This window comes from Paramormyrops kingsleyae, chromosome 12 (genome assembly GCF_048594095.1).
Source record: "Paramormyrops kingsleyae isolate MSU_618 chromosome 12, PKINGS_0.4, whole genome shotgun sequence".
In the NCBI taxonomy this organism is placed as follows: domain Eukaryota; kingdom Metazoa; phylum Chordata; class Actinopteri; order Osteoglossiformes; family Mormyridae; genus Paramormyrops; species Paramormyrops kingsleyae.
In genome coordinates this window covers 24,226,343-24,242,947 of record NC_132808.1, presented here as the reverse complement: position 1 = coordinate 24,242,947, position 16,605 = coordinate 24,226,343, and the positions used below count along the sequence as shown (strand labels likewise).

The 16,605-nt window shown below is 45.6% G+C and overlaps 1 protein-coding gene across 1 annotated transcript in view; it reads left to right on the top strand.

The window, feature by feature from the left end:
- LOC111849393 (gamma-aminobutyric acid receptor subunit beta-1-like) overlaps nucleotides 1–16,605 on the top strand; it is a 49,758-nt gene that overhangs the window by 19,451 nt on the left and 13,702 nt on the right. Inside the window, exons 5-6 of the mRNA XM_023822225.2 lie at nucleotides 6,997–7,079; nucleotides 16,392–16,526. Of these exons, the coding sequence (XP_023677993.1) occupies nucleotides 6,997–7,079; nucleotides 16,392–16,526 (218 nt within the window). The remainder of the gene's footprint in view (nucleotides 1–6,996; nucleotides 7,080–16,391; nucleotides 16,527–16,605) is intronic.

Below are 16,605 nucleotides of genomic sequence, written 5' to 3'. Positions count from 1 at the left end.
ACTATTTGTTAAAAAGGTGCACCCGTTATTATACTGTAATGCCGTAAGGTTTGTGCCTGCTTCAGACGGCTCTCTCTACGCGGCGTCCCTCCCCCAATTTGTGCAGTCCGCATCTATAATTGCTGATGGCAGTACAAGCTCTTCCCATGCCTGCGGTCCTGCAGCCTGCCAGTTCAAGTTGCAGGTACAGCGCATCATGAATTTCAATGGAGCAGCAGCAGAACGTGGGTCTTTCTTCTGCTTGACTTATTAATTTCCAGCTAACGTTACTGCTTACTGCTCAAGGCTTTTGATGTCCTCCATTATAGACACATAACATTGTACTTTGCTATTAGTTTTATTTCCATAAATTATTATATTTCACGAAATATATGTAGAAGATTGTGCCACATGGCACAGAAAAGCCAAGCAAGAATTCACCAGAAACTGGACTTTATCGATATTTTCTGGAAGCGCATTTGGACATACATGGGTTGGAGGCTCATAGGCCTCCACTGGACTTGGTGGGGATTTTGATGGCGAGCCGATAGGTTTCTGGGCTGGAGAAATTCATTGTGGGGAACACTCCCCCTCACTAGGGCAAAATATATCCTGGTGGATCCCCCCAGGTTGGCTAAATCTATAGTTGTTGAACTGCCCCCCCCCCATTGACAGAAATTATTGCATCTGATTTGTATCCTCCTACAGCCCTGGGGGCACAATATTAGAAAATTCTCAGTAAATTTGAGGAGAGCGAGGTATCTTTAATGATACAATCTGCAATCGCAGTCAAAATCCAGGAAACTGGAGAGGGAACTATCCACACAAACAGAGTATATGGTGCCGTGGGAGGATGCCGGAGAACGTGGCGGACAGGTTTCAGCAGGGGTGCATGAAAGGCTGCGACTGGTGGGTGACTAGGTTGATGTGTCAGAAGATCACGTACCTCAGGCTGAGGTTCCTTGAAGGGAGACGATGCTGGACGTCCCAGAATGGGCAGCAGACACGTTGACCTGGGTGGAATTTGGCACTAGGTCGACATCTCTGATCGGCAGCTTCTCTGAGTGCAGAGAGCTCACCGTAATTGGATGTGGGCCATTGCCTAGACTTGGCTGATCCTCCTGAACCAGTCATCTACCACTGGAACATCTCAAAAAAAGAGTGCAGTTTGGTGGCCTGAGGTACACTGGAATGGGGTTAGTGGTGGAGAGGTATGTACCAATACCATAGGCGTAAATTATGGGGGGCACGGGAGGATTGTAACCCCCGCGATTATCAAAATCGGCAGATACAACTCCCCTCCGCCAGTAATTACTTCTCCCACTATATGGGTGGAGACCTTAACCCCCCCCCCCCCCTCCAATTTTCAAACAAAGGTTGTGCCCTTGCAAAATGCCTACTCCAATCAGTAAGATTTCCTCAGCAGTACGTTCCACGCTCCTCATTTTCTCAGCTAGCAAAGGCACATAATATTGCATAAATAATAGCATGTATAACATATGGTGTGACTGTCGACTGAGGCGAACACATTGTGTAATGGATGAGAGACGGCAGGTTGTAATTGGATGCTGTGTTACCGGAGGCGTTAGATGTTCGGGCTGTCGGCCCTTTCGCTAGCGGCTAACCGACCTTTGGAGAGTGGCCCGCAACGCCGGCTCAGGCACCGGCTGCAGAGTACGGCTCCATGTGGGGGTTCGTGCCATTGAATGGGTCGGAGGGGACTGGATCCGTTAGGAAATCAAGCGATGTTACTCTAGGGCACGCTGGCAGTGTCGGGGCCCAGCTCCTTACAGCCTGGACAAATGCGCTGTTGACGTCAAATCCTGAGGCAGATCAAAGGACTTGCGTCACGTTGGGAGCTGCGATTGTCTAAGCGGGGTTAGTGCTGTAGCTGGCTTGCTTACCTTGGCAGGGCTACGTGAGAAGGCCGAACTTCTGCCAGGGTGCCGTAAGGACATCCTTTCAGCTCTTCATCTGGAATACCTGCATTCGCTTGGACTAAACTAAGCGTGGCCCGCAAATAATTATCATCAGACCAGCCTTTCGGTGCTAATAGACCTGCTGAGACTTTCGCTATAGTGATACACAAAGATCCACTGATTCCAAAGGAGGTGAGTCACACTGAGATACAGCAGAGAAGCCATAAAGGAATGAAAGTTGGGATGATTCCAGGGACCCCTAAGTGGGAGGGGCCTTAAAAATTTGGAACATATTTGGATTGGTCTGGGTTGGGGGCCAATATGATTTGCTCTGATGGGGTTCAAAATCTCTAGTGGCACCCCTGGATACCAAGCCTACCATCCCCACCACCCACCAATTGACAGTCAGGGAGCTGTAGCCACAGATACCATAAGGTTGGCCAATCAGATTTTGTTTTCCTGCCCATGTCATTAATTGCCATGGCGATGTATCTACCAAGCATCATCGTACTCCTGGTGCATTACTGCCGCCACGTTGCCTTCTGTACTTAAACATAATTTGATATGACCCAAATATTGGCTTAATCGCGAACAAAGCCTAACAGCAAGAGCTTTAGGCTTTAGGTCAGCTATTCCAATCCAGGTGTGAGGACTCTTCAGCCAATCAGTACTCTAATTAGTAATCTAATTAGGGAGTTGCAGTGAAAATCCGCATACACACCGGCCCTTTCTGGATGAGATTGCCCCCACCAGGCCTATAGAATTGGCCAGCCCTGCCTGCTTCCGCTCATTTCGTGGAGTCTGCATGTTCTCGTGCAGTGTAGATTTCCTCCTGCAGTCCAAAGACATGCAGTTGGCTTGATTTGCATCTCTAAATTGCCCGTAGTGTGAGTCCATGCCCTGCAATGGCTTAGCCTCCCATCCAGAGCCCGTCCTGCCTTCTGTTCCCCAGGACCGGCTCCAGGCTGTTTATGACCCTGTATCAGGCGAGAGGTTCTGGCAAATTAAATGGATGGATGGGAATGGACCTGCTACCTGAGTAAAATAAAAAATAATGTCCCCTATTTACCAACCCGGCTGCCTTTTTCCATGAACATTCAGCAATAAATTTCATCTTTTTCCTATGAGACAATTGTCAAAGGTCTGAAGTGGATTGTCTAGCTAATAGGAAGTAGGTAGTGTGTTTTTCATGTGCCACATCCATTTTTAACTAGTCCTGGGCTGTTGAGGGTAAGGCGGCAGGTCTGTTGGGGAGCGTTGAGCTGTTTCAGATACAGACTTTCGAAAAAGAAATGACTTGGCATTACACTACAAGCCTGGCCCATCTCCCTCCTCTCCATCATCGCTTATCATAACCTCCTGTCTCGATATCTCATAAGTCCTGCTCTGAGAGCAGAGCGGGGAGGGGCGGATAAAAGGGTAAACTGATTAAAATTCTGCCCAGATCCGAAGCGATGGATTAAAATAGCCTTCCTGCTCCAGTGTCATTGGCGACGCACGGTCTCCATCTTTATCGGCAGCCTCTCCATGCTGTGAATTCATTCACGCTGAGTCAGCGCGGAATCACAGCTTTGTGCTGCTACAACAGTTATTCGTATTATTCCTGTGGCAGACAGCGCAGCGGGATAAATGCATCTCACCTGAAACAATAACTAGCTTCATTAGTGATTCGCATAAGAAAATAAAGCTCATTAAGATGGCGCAGTGATTAGGGTTTTAAAGGCTTTTAATCAGTTTCTTCTTTGTATGAGAGCTGAACATGTTGAAAATAGGATATCTTCTGGACAGTTTTCAAGTGTGAGTGATTTGTGGTTGAATTTTAGATATTTACAATGGTGACTATGATTCAAAAGCACCTTGTGGGTTTACATGCACTGCTTGCACAATTACACAATTTATTTATTGATTTGTATCTAAATCGTCTACACAAATTTGTAATTGACCTTGAAGCGAACAGCTACATTATGTCGGCCATCAGATTTAAAATTGCCGTCACAGCCTTGACAACAGTCAATTCCTGCGGCTCCTGTAATTTGGTGGCCAGTCTGAGTATGTGGTTAAACCTTAACCGAAATCACGTGTATTGTTGTTGCGTGTCTGCGTGAGGGGGGTTTGGCCCAGCGTGAGGCTGAAACCTGTCTTTCATACAGCTGAGAGTGAGTCTGCCACGAAAAAGCTAATTTTCTGCTTCAGACACGAGGATACAAGCCAAATCAAACCAGGCAGACATATGAAGCGCTTGTGTCCCACGGGGCAGAGAGGGAGATAACATCCTTCACGTTTCCATTTCGTTTGCTTAGCTGGCGTACGTGAGCTCCGTGGAGCAGCGGTCTACGTTTTAGTTTCTAACTCGATGCTTTTATCACTTAATGCCAGTCACAGTTTTTACCCTTTGATTCAGCTGGGTATTTTCCCGCAAGACCGGAGGTTAAGTACCTTTCCAAAGGGTACAACAGCAGGACCCAGTGCGGGATTAAAATTGGCGAGCTTTGGGCTTTGTGTCACCTTCAGACTTTGTACTTGTCACCTTTTTCCATGGGGGGGATTGGGGGAGGTGGGGGGGAATCAGAGAGGGAGAAGATTTCCCGTCGGGGGGCAGGACGGCCTGATTGAAGCCTGGACTGGGGGGGGGGGGGGTTAAGCGCAGAGGCCATAAACCCGATGGCTGTCGATTAAAATCCTACAGTCACAGGATGCAGGCTGGGGAGCGAGAGGAAGGGAAGTCAAAATAGGTTGATTTTCCTGCAGTTCATGTCTCAGTGCGGCAGGATCCGGAGTCCCCCCCCCTCCCCCCCCCTCAAGCTCATTGCAGAACGACCTCAGGAAGCATCTGACGAAGAAAATGCACATGACATGTGACTGATGTGACTATGGCCAAGGGCAAGTTAATGTTTAAGGTAATCAAGGCTACGGTCTGGGGCTCCAGTGAAATCAGGGCCCTGCCCGGCACAACAGGGCCCCCAGCCTGCCTCGGGACATATAGAACAATTACATATAGAACAATTACATATAGAACAATTACATATAGAACAAATCTGCCGGATTCAAAACGCCCAATCAGAAAATTTTGCTGACGACACAATATCTCAATTGGCTGGCTTGGGGGACCTCCAGAGAAGAGAATGTTTTTCCTCACCTGTTTCCCGAATGCTTGGAGAAAATCCTGATGATGTCAGGCGGCAGGGATGGAAGCCACGAGGTCACCGGCCTGCCGTGATGTCACCGGCCTGCCGTGATGTCGACCACCAGCAAGGAACCATCCATGGACCGTATATGTTAATGTGATTTTTGTATACAAAGATATGGTACTTTAATTGATAAATTATGCACAGTACAATATGTCCAACATTAAATGCAGTGATAATAAAGTATATTGCACATTATTAAACTGTACTGTACTCTTTGAAATGAAAGAGATTCTGACATTGTAGCCTAACTCTCAAGAGAAGATTGAGCAATGAAAAGATATAATGTATCAAAGGATGACAGAGCAATGAAAATCGTGCTTTTTTTTACCCCTCGAAAGGACAAAAGAACAGTGAAAGAACACAGGCTACACATTTTACAATGAAAAACAGGCATCATGTACCTGTACAAAACCTGTAATGAGAACAATTATTTGTTACAAAATATCTTAGCCTAGAGTGGGTCCTCACCGGCTTATAGCCTGAACCTCGCTTGTGCATGGTTTGAAACTTATGTACCGTTTGTGGATTTCTTCGACTTCTACAGAATAAGTGGTAGGATCAGTGAACAAAGTAGTACTCATTCAGGGAAGAATACCTGCAGAGTACTAACATCTATTATGGCGTGAGTGGAGTACAGCATAGAACGAGGGGAGTGCTGCACCAGTCCCGGATATTTGCTTGTATTGCACTTATGCATTATTGTTGTGCAATGAAATGAAATTTCACTTCAATAGTATTGCACTTCCAGGGTAATAAGCGGAAATGAGCAGTCAGGAAAGAGAGCTTTCAGAATGAAAGAAACAAACCTAATGGCTAAATCAGAGGCTTCCTGGTTTTAGAGCAAGTAAAATTAGTCAAGTTATACCCGCACTGGGGCAAACGTTCACCTCCATTTTCAACGTTCATACCTTTAAAATGTACTCAGGATGAATGCAGTGTATAAATAATGAATCATTGTGTCTAAACTTGAATTTAAATAAAAAAGAATAGTTTGTAATGTGTGTGACAGCACCATGCACTTTAATAGTTTTTCTAATGTGATAAACATGCATAATTGTGACAATAATGATGAGTAAAATATAATATTGAGTATACGGTTTATTTATCCCCGGCCCTAGGTCTAAGTTGGCTCATTCTTTGCTGTAACTGCCAACAATCCGATACCCTTGGGTCATTCTTAAAGGTCTAATGTGCTGTAACTGTCAGAGGACTGGGAAGCTAACCATGTTTTAATCTAAATGAAGGCATGGGGGAAATGATTAAGAAGCTGTCGGATGTTCCACAGCACGTCTATCCCGCAGAAAACACAAAAGCGGGCAGAGCTGAAGGATCACACCACCCAAACGTGTTCACTGGAAGTCTGGAATATTAGCTTAATCGCGAAACTTATTAAAAAGCGTACTGGCGGATAGGATTTTTTATTGCAATGTGGGATTTTACATTTAGTGCACCTTAACGAAACACTAACACATTGCCTTCAAAGGAAATACACCTGAAATACACCTGACTGCACTCTTGAGAGGAATTCTGGCGAAGAAGAGGCAGGAATCTGTAAAAATCCCATAATCCCAATTTGATAGGAATGGCAGTCACCTAAAGTGAAGTGAAGGGCAATTCGAATATGGGGGAAATAAGGCAGCTCTTTAGTGAATCCAGGCCTCAATAATGAGGCGGTCGAGTGACAGGCTGGCTAACTTCTGAAATTAATTAAATATAATGGTCTCTGCATCCTTTTGCGTGTTTTTGCAGCACACTAAGAAATAATAAGCGGAAAGTCACAGTGGACACTCTTAGGCTGCTGTACTGTGTGCAGACACTTGTTTTCGACTTTTTTCGAATCGTATGTGACACCTGATTGGTCAATGCATGGAACATGTGACCCACTTTATTGTTTAAACCTTCCCTTCCAGGATCACCACAACGGCTGCCTGCATGATGGATCTCCGCCGGTACCCCCTGGACGAGCAGAACTGCACGCTGGAGATCGAGAGTTGTGAGTCTCAGTGATGAACGTGCGCCGATGACCTCATAATCATGCCCCAGTCTCTCTCATCTGCGTACAGTAGATGTCTCCACTCACGTGATGACTTACCAGAATACGCGTGCTTCTATAAAAAAAAAACATGCATCCCCCTGCTGAAAATAACCATTTCCATGATTTAGTCCATGCTGTTCCATGCATTTCCATGCTGGTCTATGCTGGTTAGTACTGGCTTGGTGCTGGTTAGTGCTGGTTTAGCACTGGTGTACCTGGTGGATCAACATAGCTGTACTGGTCTACCTGCGCATGCAGCTGGTCCACCAGCACCAAAACACAACATTTTCTGGAATAACCAGCATGCGTTATGCTGGTCATGCTGGTAACCAACTATGCTGGTCTATACTGGTTTTTTCATAAGGGTCTGCAGTTTCTTAGTGAGTTAGATTTCTCACATTCCTTACAAACAAAAGTCTATTTATATTCTTGATGAATGACCTGGCCACTACCTCCTTTCCAAATCAGCGTGGCCTTTCTCTGTGAACCTGCTCCTTATTTACTGGAATGTGAAAGACAGTCCCCATTAGTATCTTTGACTGTATCTGGCACGTTTAGCTGTAGCTAAAAAGGCCAGCACTGTTCATGATCCCTAACTTTAACACTGTCTGTTTCCCTCATTTGGGAATTCCGTGTCCAACTTGTGAACACAGCTGTGAGTAATGAGTATCTGATGCTGATAGGCAGAAAAAGACTATAGAACCCCTCTAGAGGTGTGTGTGTGTGTGTGGATTTTGTTTATATTACATTGTGGGGACCAAATGTCCCCTACAATGTGATATAAACCTGTTATTTTGATATTGTGAGGGGCATTTTTCAGGTCCTCACAAAGATCTGTGAATGCAATCAAAAAACTAAAGTCTTGCATTTTGTTTGATTACTTATGGTTAAGGTTAGGGCTGGGTAGGGGTTAAGGTCGTCATGTTGGGATTAGAGTTTTCCCCATAGAAATGAATGGAGAGTCCCCACAAAGATATAATTACAAACCTGTGTGTGCTCAGATGAACCTGCACCACTTCCTTGTTTCCAAAACTTGAAAGAGAACTAAAACCACATAATTCAGTGAATATGTAGTGAGGCAGTATGTATGCTGGTCTTCCAGTTGGTACAGCTATGAATGGCTATTAAAAACTAGCGAGAATTAGTATAATTTATAACACTGCAAGATCTGAATCTGTATTTGGACAAAAAAGGAAAAAGAAATCATATACATTTATTTTGAAACTCAATGTGTAGCATATAGTGAATCACAACATGTAAAAATTAATCCAAGTGAAAAATTATCTAATTTATTTTTTTATTTACAAGATTTGTGAAAAGGAGAGAACATGTAAATTCAGACACATTTTTCCTTTTCACAAAAAGCAAGATCTTATAAATGCACTGTTTCAAAATTAACGTACGGTTGGCTCAAAGGGCTGTGATTTCTGAGGCTGCCAATTTGAGAGCTAGCTGGCTTTGCATGATTTAACACAAACCACTGCAATGAGCAAAAAGAGATTCAAGATTCAGATTCAAGAAAATTTTGTTGTCCATTACAAAGTAACAGAAATTACTCTTAGACACAGTTCATATATAGCACAACATCATACAACGCAAGTAATAAAAACGATGTACAAAATAACACAGTAAGAATACATATTCTATTTAATACGGCGAGGGAATAATTGACTTATTATGTAATCTTTTGGCCAGAGGACAGGGGCGTAGTGTTTAGAGGGGCGTGGGCTTTGGGGCTGATTTGGTCCCTACCAGTATTGTAACCAATGTTACACTGCCTGTAACCTCGTCCTGATAGTGGCATTCGAAAAAATTGGTGAAGAGGCTGAGATGGTTGCTGTCATATAGGATTGTTCGCACGGGGTTACTCTGCTGCCTGCATGTTGCGCAGCCCGGACACGCAATCTCCTCAGCTGCGTCTCCAACAGCTCAAAACACTCTCTCTAAGGCTAAAATCGCTAATCTTTCACTGACTGTGGCTTCCTCAGAATCCCCCCCCCCCCCTCTCCCCAGGGACCGGCAGACGCTCGCAAATTGCTTCCATCGCTCCCTGGGGATGGCACACTTTGAGTAAAGGTGTCTTCCTGGGGGAGGAGCAGGACAAACACCTGAGGCAGCTTTACGCATCCTCCCAACCCCCCCCCCCCGCAGCCATTTTCAGTTTCACTTTGGTGTAAAAACAAGGGAGATATCTTCCCTGGGAGAGTCTTGCGAATATATTTCACATTCTCTTTCCTGCAGGGGAAGAAGAGGATGAATCACTTTGAAAAGCAATTATTCATTTACTTTTAACAACACATTTTTGCACATGCAGTACAATTCAGTAGAGAAGGTTTTTCAACTGAATATTATGCCTATTGATAACCACTCGAGTGTAACTGTTCTTTTGAACATTTTCGCACGCATGACAAATACAGTGTTTTCATATTTTGATATTTAGATTTTTAATTTGCTTTAGGGAACTTTATTATGCATGCATTAAAGGCAGTTTGGGGTTGAATCGACAGTTAACAAATTAATCTTGTCAATGAATAATGAGACCAACAAATTCGGCAGAAAAATAAATCAGTCTGTAGTCAGATACCCCTTTTCAGCTGGGAGTTGCCATGTCCGTGAAGGTGAGAGACGCAGTTTTGGTGAATGGCTCAACAAATGGAGTGTTATGCTAGCAATGCAAATGTCATGAGTTTAAGCCCCAGTCAGCACTATAAGTTGCTTTGCATGATAATGTCTGATAAATGTCAGTGGTTATTAAACTACTCCAGCTAATATTAAGAAACCCTTAGACTCTTTGCTGTGTCCTTTCCTCTTTAAAGATCAATCTAAGATCATTTGCTTTTTTCGGATCCCCTAAAACCTTCGTCTCAATGACTACGTTTGCATGCACTCAGTAATCAATTTATTGAGAATAGACCAATTAGGACGATAACCCAATTAAGGTGCCTGCATGTGTTTTTAATAACCCAATTACTGTGTTTACATGACCGGCTCCGTAATCGGGTTAAGTCACTTTTAAGTCACATCCGGGTCACTCATAATTCGCGTGAAAGGGATTTTGATTTGGCGCATCAATACACCGACCGTAATCCGTTTAAGGGTTTACATGGCATTTGAAATCGGTTTATGATCGTATAACCTAGGTGGGATAAATGGATTTCAAATAAATAGGTTACAGCTGAGTAATCGGTTTAAGGGCCAGACGCCGATCATAATCGGTTTATTAAGGTGTGTACTGTATCAATGCAGTCACTGTCAACATCTCAGATGCGAGGAGGGAATCTCTCCCACTCAAACCCGTTCTCCCACTATGGCACTGTGGCCATCTTTCTGTTTATGTTTCCACCGAGCTGGAGCAGCGAAAGCGGAACACGTATGCACAGGAAAAGACGGATCTGTCCTCCATGGTGGCCGATGGATTTAATCGGTGGGATGTAATCTGAAAAGGCTTGTGGCCGTAGCTTTTTGTCGCAGGGCAAAGCGTTGCAAGCGATTGCATGGAAACTGGGAAGGCTGCCGTCTCAGCCTGAGCGTAACCATGGCTTATTTACTTGACTGATGAAGTGGACAGAGCTGTTTCCCTGTATCACATGGTCTTATTAGGTCGGAGCACGAAACAAGCTGCTTTCTTACCGACATGCATTAAAGGCTCATTTTTTTGCACATTATATGAAGAGAAAATTGTGCCTTTTCACCATTTTCAACTATTCTCTTTGCTCGTCTTTATATTAAATTGCATGTAAATACACTGAAAAATTATACTGTAAAAAAATCCGGAATTAGCCATTACCTTTAATATTTAAAGGGGATGAGATCACTAGGGATTACCTGCCTCTGACAGTAAGGCAGGTCTTGCCGAGGCATGCGGCATTACAGCATTTCTAAAAAAGAAGCACACATGCATCACCTGGTGGCTTTAGACCCCAGAGACCCTCTGAAGGTATTTATACTTCAGCCGATACTGGGAAGTATCTGGATTGTAGTTGACACCTCAGACACGTGCATGGTACCACATTCAATAAATAAGTAAATAAACACTTCTGAATTCCTCTCTTTCTCAGCACAATCTGTTACATATTTTCATAATTATTGTTAACCTACATTCAGTCATGCTCGTCATTATCGCACCGAAGTTCTATTAATAAAACTTTAATTTCACTACTTGCAAATTATGAAGTCTTGGGGTGGAAAATCTTGGGGATTAGGCATATAGAGAAGGATTCAGTTCAGTTCATTAATAGTAGATAATAAAAATAGTATTTGTTTCAGTGTGAATAATGTTCTTAGTTACTCTTCTGATTTGATTATTATTTTCGCCGATTTTCACACCCTTCTCTACAAGACTAAACAAAGATTTGCACACTATTTTATTTTTAGATTGGGACCATGTCAGCATTATTATGGCCTACATGTAACTTGGTAAGAATGCAGCTAAACTGGTTACTAGCTATAGTGCTGGTCAGGGGACTAGTTAGAGATTAATGGATATGTGGGCTGATTCTTTACTAGGGGGTGGTCATATCAAACTTATAAAAAGCTCTTCATGACTTAAGCCAATAAATACACATTTATTTGGGGGGGGTGAGGCTAAAATAGGCCTAACGACACCCCTGGTTCTGGGAGAGGCTAATCCACTCCAAACCAGCTTCCAGTTCAATAACACACTGGTGGGTAATGGAGAGCTGTTGTTTTTGCACTTTTTTCCTCACCTCTTAATGGAATTTTCCTCTGAGCTAAAGCCTATTTGGCTGTAGGTGTTTGACGTGTGTTTGCCAGTGAATATTAAAAGTAACTAGAGCAGAGTTAAGTTAGCATAGTACGCGCTGATGGAAAATAGCACAGTGACATCACTCAGCGAAGGGAAGGTGGGATGAAGCTGGTGCTCGTAAAGCAGATCCTGGCACTTAAAGCGATTTTATAAACAAAACAGATTAGGGGCATTCTATAGAACTAGTTCAAAAAATGTGGAGGTATTTAAAAAGAGTATCCCCAGTGTGGTGCAGTGCCGCAGTGAGTGGCACTGTTGCTCTTGACAGCTGCAGGGCTGTGGGTTTGAACCCCATGTCTGCTTATCTGGGTACGCTGATTTACTTCACACTCCAAAGACATTCTGGTAGGCTAACTGACATCTCCAAATTACCTGTAGTGTATGTGCCCTGACATGCACTGGTATCCCGTCCAGGGTGTACCCCTGCCCCGTGCCCTGTGATAGACTGGCATCCCATCCAGTGTGACCCCTGCCCCGTGCCCTGTGATGCACTGGAATCCCGTCCAGGGTGTCCCCTGCCCCGTGCCCTGTGATGGACTGGCATCCCATCCAGTGTGACCCCTGCCCCGTGCCCTGTGATACACTGGCATCCCGTCCTGGGTGTCCCACTGCCTTGCATTCCATGCTGCCTGGGATAGGCTCCAGGCCACCCTGTCCAGGAAAAATTTAAACTGTATGTGCGCAGAATCATGAATTTATGCGATTTATCAATACGCATACAGTACCAGTCAGAAGTTTGGACACATCCACTCATAGAAAGATTTATTTGTACTATTCTCTGTATTTTTGAATGATTATAAAGACATGAAAACTATAAAATAGCATATATGAATTATGCACTGATGAAGAAAGTATAAAAAAATAATAATTTGTTGGGGGGGGTACCACTGTGTGGGTTGGGGCTCCTTCACTCTCTGGTAAAACTCCCCCAAAACCATCTCTGCTGGGATTAGGTCCGGTGGCCAGGTCATGTGATGTGACACTATCGCTCTGCTTTGTAGATGTGTCCAAACTTTTGACCGGTTCTCTGTGTGGGAAGCTTGTACTGTGGTCACTATGGCTCCAGGTATAATTCACAGACCGGATTTGCTGCTTTATTTCCCTTCCGTGTCAGCCTGTGCCCGTGTAGGTGCTTAGCTGATGCTTCAGATGTCCCCATAGTTGCTCTTTCTTTCACTAAATTGGCAAAACAAGTTTGCTAAAGAGAACAGGATGAGCTGCCCACCGCAGCGATGATGCTCTGCGGGTTCTTCGCAGTTTCCTGTTCCTTCCACCATTTTCTGGCTGCTCCAGCACCCCACGGGGCCAGCGCTGGCTTGGCAGGAAGCCAAAGGCTGCCGTCAGCTTTTACGCGCGACTCCGGGCTCTGCCAACGGCTGCCCGTTCCGGAGAGTCCATTGGCAGGGGCTGTGGGGGCGAGTGCTCTGGACTTCAGTGGACTAGGGAAAGAGTTCTGGCAGGGCTTCCGCGGTGGGTTGGGGCCGAAAACTCATAGCCAGGCAGAGGAGTGAGATCGTGGGATACAGCTTTTAACGGTAGTGCCCGCCAGCCACCCACTGCAGGGCCAAATGATCTAAATTAAGTGTGAATCAATCCCAAGACACTTTGCGGTAACAGTCACCATGTTTTCATGTGGTGCATTATGGGGGATAGTTCTTAAAGACGTGGCACCTATGCACAAAGTGCAACCTCTCAAAAAAAATGCATTGGCATAGATGCAGGACTTCACTGACCATACTGTTAAATTCACTTAGTCATTAAATGCCTCACTAAAACGCAGTGGCTTCACTAAAAATTATTTAAAAAATAAATAAATATGGGTTTGAGATACGGTGTTCTTCTGGTCGTACCTAGTGATCCCTGTGCAAAGAGCGAATGAGAGCCTGAAAGATCGGCAGAACGAGAGTCACGTGACCAACCGTGAGAGTCAGTTACCCACTTCAACCCAGAGCCAGCGGGCTAAATCAAGCCTCCATCATGTCATTTATAAAATGTCTTTCTTCAATTTGGAGTTGGAAGTTTAAATATTGCAAAAGGGCTGGATGTAACACAAAAAAATTAAACAAAATAAAAACCTTATCTTTCATTTGCGGATGTAAGAGAACCTTGTCGAGGCAGCAGCCTTGCTTCTCGAAGGAGCTCTTCTGTCGTGGGGAGAAAGACCTTGAACGGCATTGATTTATCTCCCCGCTGTTGTGTCGTGGAGCTCGGAATTGGCAGCGCGTGAAACAGCGGCTCCCTCACAGGCCTGGACCTCGCAGAAGTCACGTGCCCAACATTTGGGGAATCGCATCTGCGGGGTGACATCATGTGTGGCACCGAATCAGCGCCTTCCTGTCTAATTAGGGTAATCGATGGCACCGCTCTGGCCCAATAGCAGGGTGGCGGGGGGGCTATTGTGCGGACATCTGCTGTCCCCCGAGTGAGTCAGGGCTCTGGCTCGGGCTTTATTGACGCACGGCACTGCCAGGACCGGGCCGCGCAAGTCTGGTGTCTGTGCGGCAGGCCCTTGGCCCGCGGCCCCGCTCAGCGCTCCGCCGTAGCCGCGCGAGTTAAAAGCGCGCCCAGTGTCTGCAAACACTGGAGGGGGGGGGGGTCGTCCCGCACTGCCAAATGCAGTTGAACAAAAAATAAAAGCAGAACGAATGAAAGGAGAAGGAAACATGGTCGTTCGTTTGTGCTTGCGGAATAACAAGGCACGCAGCGGCTAGAGATTGATAAATTATTAGCATCGAGGTTGTTTGTGCTTCCCCGAGAGGGTGCTGGGTTGTTTTCACGATTCACATCTTGCTCTCCATGAGAAACATACAGCATCAGTGTTTACTGCCACCCAAACCACCCACTTCGTGGGGACCCTGAGGTTCAGGGGGCCATCTGTTGGCCACAAACAGTCACTACACTAAATAATGTATAATTTACCATCTATTTCACGTTTTCCACCCACTTGTCCTACACAGGATCACAAAGCCTATCCCAGAAACTAGAGGAGCAAGGCAGGGAATCACCCAGGATGGGGTGCCAAACCATCACATGGCAGAGACACACGGGCAATTTAGCAACACAGATAACCCAACTGTGGGGCAAACCAGAGAACCTGGAGGAAACCCTACAGAAACGGAACCATGGCAGAGACTCAAACCCGGGTCCCAGAGGTGTGAGGCAACAGTGCTAACTGCAGTGTCACTGTGGTGCCCCAAAAAGAAAAAGTAAAAAAGAATACTAATAAACGACTGATCAAAACTTTAAAGTCAAAAATTATTTTTTGTTTTAATTTTAAAAGTTTGAAAGGCAGGGAAGGTAATTTGCTCCTTATTTAGGAGATGCTGAAGCAGCATGTTTTGCTAATGAGCCTGCTAGCTACAAGCTACTGACTGCTAACTAGATATTTATTTTTTGAAACATCTCGGGGGGGGGGTGAAGTTACTTTATGAGTGGGGGCGCACCAGAACCAACAGACATGCCCCCACAGACATGTATATACTGTGGAGAGCAAGTGTGGGGTCAGAGAACAGAGCAGGTTAGCATAGCATAGCAGTTGGGGATTAGGGCCTAGCCCCCCCCCCCAAGGGCACTACAGCGGCATGTTTACTCTGCTGGCCACAGGATTTGAGCCCACGAGCTTCCGGGCTTGGGCACAGAGCCCTAACGTAATGAGCTGTAAAGCATGATTAACCTCCACCACAAACACAACCGAAATACTGTTTGTTTCCTCAAATCGTATCGTTCATTTTGCCCCAAATTGCCTCTTGTTGATCTTGGCTCGTGATTCATGTTGACTTTATTTCTCGGACAAACAGGTTGATTTAGTTTCTCTAGTTAGTTTAAAATGGTAACGGTATTCTGCCGCCGCACCCGAGTGTCTCATTCGTTACGGAATGGAGGGGATCTTGGAATACGTCAGAAATTCCCTAAACGGACGGTGGGACAATAGGATGGGTCCGACCTCTGGGGACGGCAGGTCAGAGATGGTCCTCGGGACGCGGCCGTCCCTTTCCGCCCTAGGGGCCACTGGCACGGGTGCTCTGGCTTCCCGTCAGTAGGATGGACTTTAGATTTAGTCTTTCTTACATAATCTTGGAAGGTGGGGGATACTGACTCACTCCACCAGCAGGAGTGGGTGCTGCTTTTTCTGTTCAGCAGTGGGGAGCTTAAACTCCCACAGATATGTGTGTTTTTTTTTTTTTTTGCTTTGGACACAGTTTAATCTGTGCATACAGGAGCTGGGGGGGGGGTCATGGGCCCGTCATGGGGTGATGGGGGGTAATTAGGTGGGGGATCAACACCCACCGATGAAACAGAGGCAACCTTCCCACTTAGAGTCGGAGATACCTTTACTGCCCCCCCCCCCCCCCGCCCCCCCAGCACCAGCGCCTGCTGTTTGCGGCATCGCTCGCCCAGCCTTCTCCAGGCCGGCATTCTATCTGCTTCTCCCCTGTGTCACACGTTGTAAGGCGAACCAGTGGAACACGACCCCCCCCCCCACCCCCCTCCACCTTCTATTTCAGATGGCTACACCACCGATGACATCGAGTTTTACTGGAAAGGTGGCAGCGCTGTCACGGGGGTGGACAACATCGAGCTGCCCCAGTTCTCCATCATCAATTACGAAACACTCTCCAAGAAGGTGGTCTTCACCACCGGTACGCAGACATCCCCGGCGGCCGTGTTTGCACTTACCCGTATTTTACTGACATCTTATTCACTTAAAGATTTACATTA